Source organism: Oryzias melastigma, linkage group LG22, assembly GCF_002922805.2.
Source record: "Oryzias melastigma strain HK-1 linkage group LG22, ASM292280v2, whole genome shotgun sequence".
Classification (NCBI taxonomy): Eukaryota; Metazoa; Chordata; class Actinopteri; order Beloniformes; family Adrianichthyidae; genus Oryzias; species Oryzias melastigma.
In genome coordinates, this window is record NC_050533.1 from 1,955,363 (window position 1) to 1,960,479 (window position 5,117).

General features: G+C 37.9%; 2 gene segments (V, D, J or C); both read left to right on the top strand.

The window, feature by feature from the left end:
- The first annotated feature begins 1,121 nt into the window (after positions 1-1,121).
- On the top strand, positions 1,122-2,553 carry LOC112143283. The segment is given in 2 exon segments: positions 1,122-1,270; positions 1,365-2,553. Coding segments are annotated over 2 exon segments (474 nt in total).
- A 1,479-nt stretch (positions 2,554-4,032) lies between these two features.
- Positions 4,033-5,086, top strand: LOC112144608. The segment is given in 2 exon segments: positions 4,033-4,260; positions 4,325-5,086. Coding segments are annotated over 2 exon segments (354 nt in total).
- Positions 5,087-5,117: the final 31 nt, after the last annotated feature.

A 5,117-nucleotide genomic window follows, 5' to 3' on the forward strand; every position in this document is an offset into this window, starting at 1 on the left:
TCTGACTCTTCCATTGTCTGACTTTATTCACTTTTGGCTGAACTTTCAGGGTAAAGAGGACTCATGGGAAATATAGTTTTTGATAGAAATGTGAGGACGAAGACCTCAGAAACTAATTGAAACATTAATAAAAGTGTCTTTATGCATTTGTTTAGCATTATTTATGGGTTAAGTACATATTAGTTTATATTTTAGTAAATAATGTCTAAATTAATCCTTTACTGTGATTCTTTGAAGTTAAGAAGCAATAAATATGTAATATTTGTTGCGTAATTTAAACATGAATAAATCCAGAAAAGCCCCATAAGAATCACTTATAATTAATTAACTTTATATAATAATTTTAACTTTATTCCAGGGGTGTCAAACTAAAAAAAACATAATGTTTAACATAATTATGAATTAGATATGTAGCATTACCTGTGATAATGTTAGTGTGAAAACTGGAAGCTGAATTTGGATGTGAAAGATGCTGAAATTGATAGCTAAAAATGCTAAAGCTAATAGCCACCAAAGCATTGACTAAATGTCAAATTAGCCTAAAAAAAACAAACAAAAAAACTTAGGTTAGCCAAAACAGTTAGCATGTAGCTGAAATATTAGCTAAACACCAAAATGGACTAAAAAATTTCAGTAAAAGTTCCAAAAAGCTAGCAGAATGTTAACTTTTAAAAACTTTAAAGCCTTAACTTTTTATCATAATTATGAATAATAAAAAGCATGAATGTTATTCTAAAGTAAATTGACTTAAACCTTTAATACATTTCAATGTTTCATAGAAATATATTTTGTCAAAATTATAGTAGTTAGAAAAAAGCACAAGATAACATCTGGTCATTAATAACAGTAAAATAAAATCATCTGGAGGGCCGGATCGGGCCTTGACTTTGACATATGTGATTTTTTGTTAAGGCTGAACAATTATTTATTTGGAAAGTAAGGCTGAAAAGTAAAAATTACACTAACTAAGGCATCATTTGCACAAAGTAACATATGAAAGTTTCTGTCAGCTCTTTAATTATAGTTAAATAACACTTAAATATGTCTTAATTAACATTTAAAAGGGACCGTTGTGGTAAAAAGTTACCAAGTCTTTATTTTTCTGACCAGCAGGTGGCAGTGTTTCCTCATGTTCAGCAGAAGAGGAGGAGGACCTCCAGATGGTGATGAAGAGGAGGAACAGAGCAGCTCCAGAAGCAGACTTCAGTTCTGATGCTGAACATCATGAATGCCTTCTTCTGGTTCACCTTGAACCTCATGCTGCTTTTAGGTAAAAACTCTGCTTCTGCAGATATTTAGTGAACATTTGATCCATTTCTAAATGTTGTTTCCTTCTCCTGCTGTGTTTGATGGTGGATCTTCAGTCAGCTCCTCTCTCAGAGTCCAGCAGACTCCGGCTGACATGAACCGCCTCCCCGGCGGCTCCGCCAACATCAGCTGCTCCCACAGCATCCCGAGCTACGACCGGATCCTCTGGTACAAACAGCAGGGCGCCGCCATGCAGCTGCTGGGGTACATGAACGTGATGTTTGGAAATCTGGAGCCCGGCGTGAACGTGACCATCTCCGGGAGCGCCCAACAAGGCCAGACCTGCACCTTATCCATCAGGGATCTCAGCCTGAGCAGCAGCGCAGTTTACTTCTGTGCAGCTAGTTACCACAGTGCCACATCCAGCCAAACGTCTGTGCAAAAACCTCTGTGGCTGACTCCGCCCCCGACACAACGAACACCAAACATCCGACGAGCAGAAGTTCAGATGCAGACAGCAGAGGCAGGATGATCGCTGCAGTCCTGAGCGTTTGCTTCCTTCTCCTGTCAGGTAACGCTGCGGCTGCTTACTGAGCTCCTCCTGGACTCAGCTGTTGGACTGTCGTCACTCTTTCCTCTTTTCTGTGTTCACAACAACAGGTTCCTCAGCAAAAGTACAAGTTTATCAAACTCCGAGTCAAATTTACCGCAAACCAGGAGAAGAAGCAAAGATCTACTGCTCCCACGGCGAGTCGAGCTATGACCAGATCCTCTGGTACAAGCAGTCAGACGGGGGGATGCTCCTCCTGGGATACGTGTACTTCAAGGACGCTTATCCCGAGGCGGGACTGGGAGTGACGCTGGGCGGAGGAGCATCCAAGGACCAGAACTGCACCTTGACAGTGGATGGGAGCAGCAGCAGCAGCAGCAGCAGCAGCAGCAGCAGCAGCAGCAGCAGCAGCAGCAGTGCAGTTTACTTCTGTGCTGCCAGATCCACAGTGACGCCTGTGGTTGATTCTCAGCACAAAAACCACCCCCCCACCCCACCCCCCCAGGATCATCACTCATTTTACAGACATGCAGAAAGAATTAAATCTTTGAATGCAAATATATCTATTTATGATTATATATGTTTTATTTATTTCTAATAAATTATTATCCTAAACGTGTTTGAGGTGTTTTCTTATGATTCTTTTCCTTTGTTTTTAATACTGAAAGTTACTTGAAATAAAGCGATAAATGAATCAGATGTTTAGAAACGCAAAAAATGATTTTAAAAGTGAGAAATTCTGTCAAAAACTGCAGATGTTTACCGAACGGTCTCATCAACACAGATAAAGGAATAAAATAAAGGAATTCGGGAACCCATCAATATTTTTTCCAGTACAAAAATCTGTTGGTATCACAGACAAACATTATAAATCTCAATTTTGTTGACATTGGAAAAATATAATTTATGTAAATAAGGAGTTTTAAACTCAATCGCACAGGGAGCCACAATCCAAAACACACCTTAGATCACGGGACGAACAGGATAAACATTTATTCAACACTCTAAAACTACACCAAATCAATTAACAAAAGCTCAGTAATTTGTCACATTTAAAAATAGTAGTTTTCATCAATGTTTTGGTTGAGTTAAACATCAACTCTGAATATTAATTAGATGAAAACTAATCAATTTAAATGTAGTAAATTGCAGAATTTGTGTTAATTGATCAAATGTTTCACCTTTTACAGTGCATGAGGTTCACAAGGTTTAATGCAACAAATATGTTTTTTAAATTTCATGAATAAAATAATTTTTTATTGTTCCAAATGTAATATATAATCATATATGTGGACATATACGCTGAAAGGCTGAAGTAAATCATGTTTGGGCCCTTTAAGGAGAAATACAAGAAAAAAAATGAAATATCCAATTATTGATTGAGAGATGAAGATTGTGGAAACAAATAAAAATAAAATTATTAATATGTGAAATGTAAAGGGATAACAGGTTTATTGTTCTGCTTGTTTTTGCTTTTCCTTACATCATTTAACTCTGAGTGATTTTATTTCCTTAAATATTTCATGTCTTTTCTTTACAGTTTCCTCAGAGTTTTGGTGCAAAGATAAAGACTGCAAACGCACAAGAAGACGTATAACGATGTGCAGAAAGGTCACAAGAACAACCGTGTGGTCCTGGAGAGATCTCCACTCTGGATGGTTCTCTGAAGTCTGGACTGAAGAGACGGAGGAGCAAAATGCAGATTAACAGGTGAAAAAGTCTTTATCTTCGTCTGCTTTGTGAAAAAACCTCCTTCATGTCTTCCATCTGAGTCCTGCAGCTGCTCCTGCACCACTTCCTGCTAATAGATCAGATAATGGAGCCGTTTGCAGCATTTCTCAGTTTACATTCGTGGTTTTAATGTGTCTTTCTGTTTACTTTTGCTTGAGTACATTTATAATAAAAATTACTTTTTTTAAAAAAAAGGACAAAATACTTGTCTAAATTCGTTTCTGTGCTTGTACTTCACACATTAGTACAATTCTGAGGTCAAAACAAACATAAATCAGAACTTTTTCAAAACAAAATTAACAAATTACAGTCAAAAATTAAACTTTTTTAAAATAAAAATTGAAATAAAAGACATTTTTTCTGCTTAATTATCAAATTTCCAGACAATAAATCTGATGTTTTGCTTAAACTTTTACTGAATACTTGAATTGTTTGTTCAGTTGCTCAGAGCTGCCTCCCACCAGCAGGGGGCACCAACGAGCTGAGCTGGATGTATCAAATTACTGAATCACAGATGAATTCTGCAGAAGTTTCTGAACCAAACAAACAAGACGATCACTTTTATCAATACTTAACTCCAAAACAGCCCTCATCATTGACTCCGCCTCTTCAGCTGAACGTGCCTTTGGCTCCGCCTCCTGTTGCCGACTGATGGCGTTTCTTCCCATGTTTATTGAGCGACTGCTTCAGTAGAACTATGATCTTCTTCCTCTTCTCCTGCTGCCTGACAGGTAACAGAATGTTTCAGAACCGACTCAGATTTTGGTTTTCCTGTAATATTTCTCTCTTTATCAGTCGGTCTGGCCGTTGACGTCCGTCAGACTCCGGCTGAAGTTCTGATTCCTCCTGGAAACCAGGTGCATCTTCTCTGCAACCACGACAAGACTGATTTCTACTTGATGCTCTGGTACCAGCAGACGCCCGGAACCGCAGACATGAAGCTCATCGGATATCTGTATTACAGCCAAGTAACCATGGAGAAAGAATTTAAAGATGATTTCAAGATTTCTGGAGATCTGAGTGGAACCACGGCGAAGAACGGATCTCTGGTGATCACCAAAGCAGAAGAGAAGAACTCTGCAGTTTATTTCTGTGCAGCGAGCAAAGCACAGTGATGAAGATCCTGAGAGGACGTGACAAAAACCCTCGGTGGTTTTCAGGCTCCTCCCAGCTGCTTCTGTGGTCCATGATTCTACTACTAGAATCTACAATTTCACTGTTTGAATGTTTCTGTCTAAAAAACAAGAAACTCATCAAAGTTTCATTTATGGAAGCAGAGATGTAACAGGAAGGAAAAATGATCCTGCATTTCTCTTTGCTGCCACCAGTAGGCGCTGCTTCTTAGCTGTTACATTAACCTCCAGCTAATGTTAAAGATGTTTTCAGACACTTTTTATATTTTTAAATGACACACATTTATAAAATCAGTGCAGCAGATAAATCTGGTTCATTTTACATTTTATAACAGATTATTAATGAAGAACTTCATTTAAATTTAGACTTTAAAGCAGAAATATTTTTAGTGTTTGTCACAGAAACATTTAAATTTGTGCTCCGGTTCTTAACTCAGATGATAAAAAACAACAAG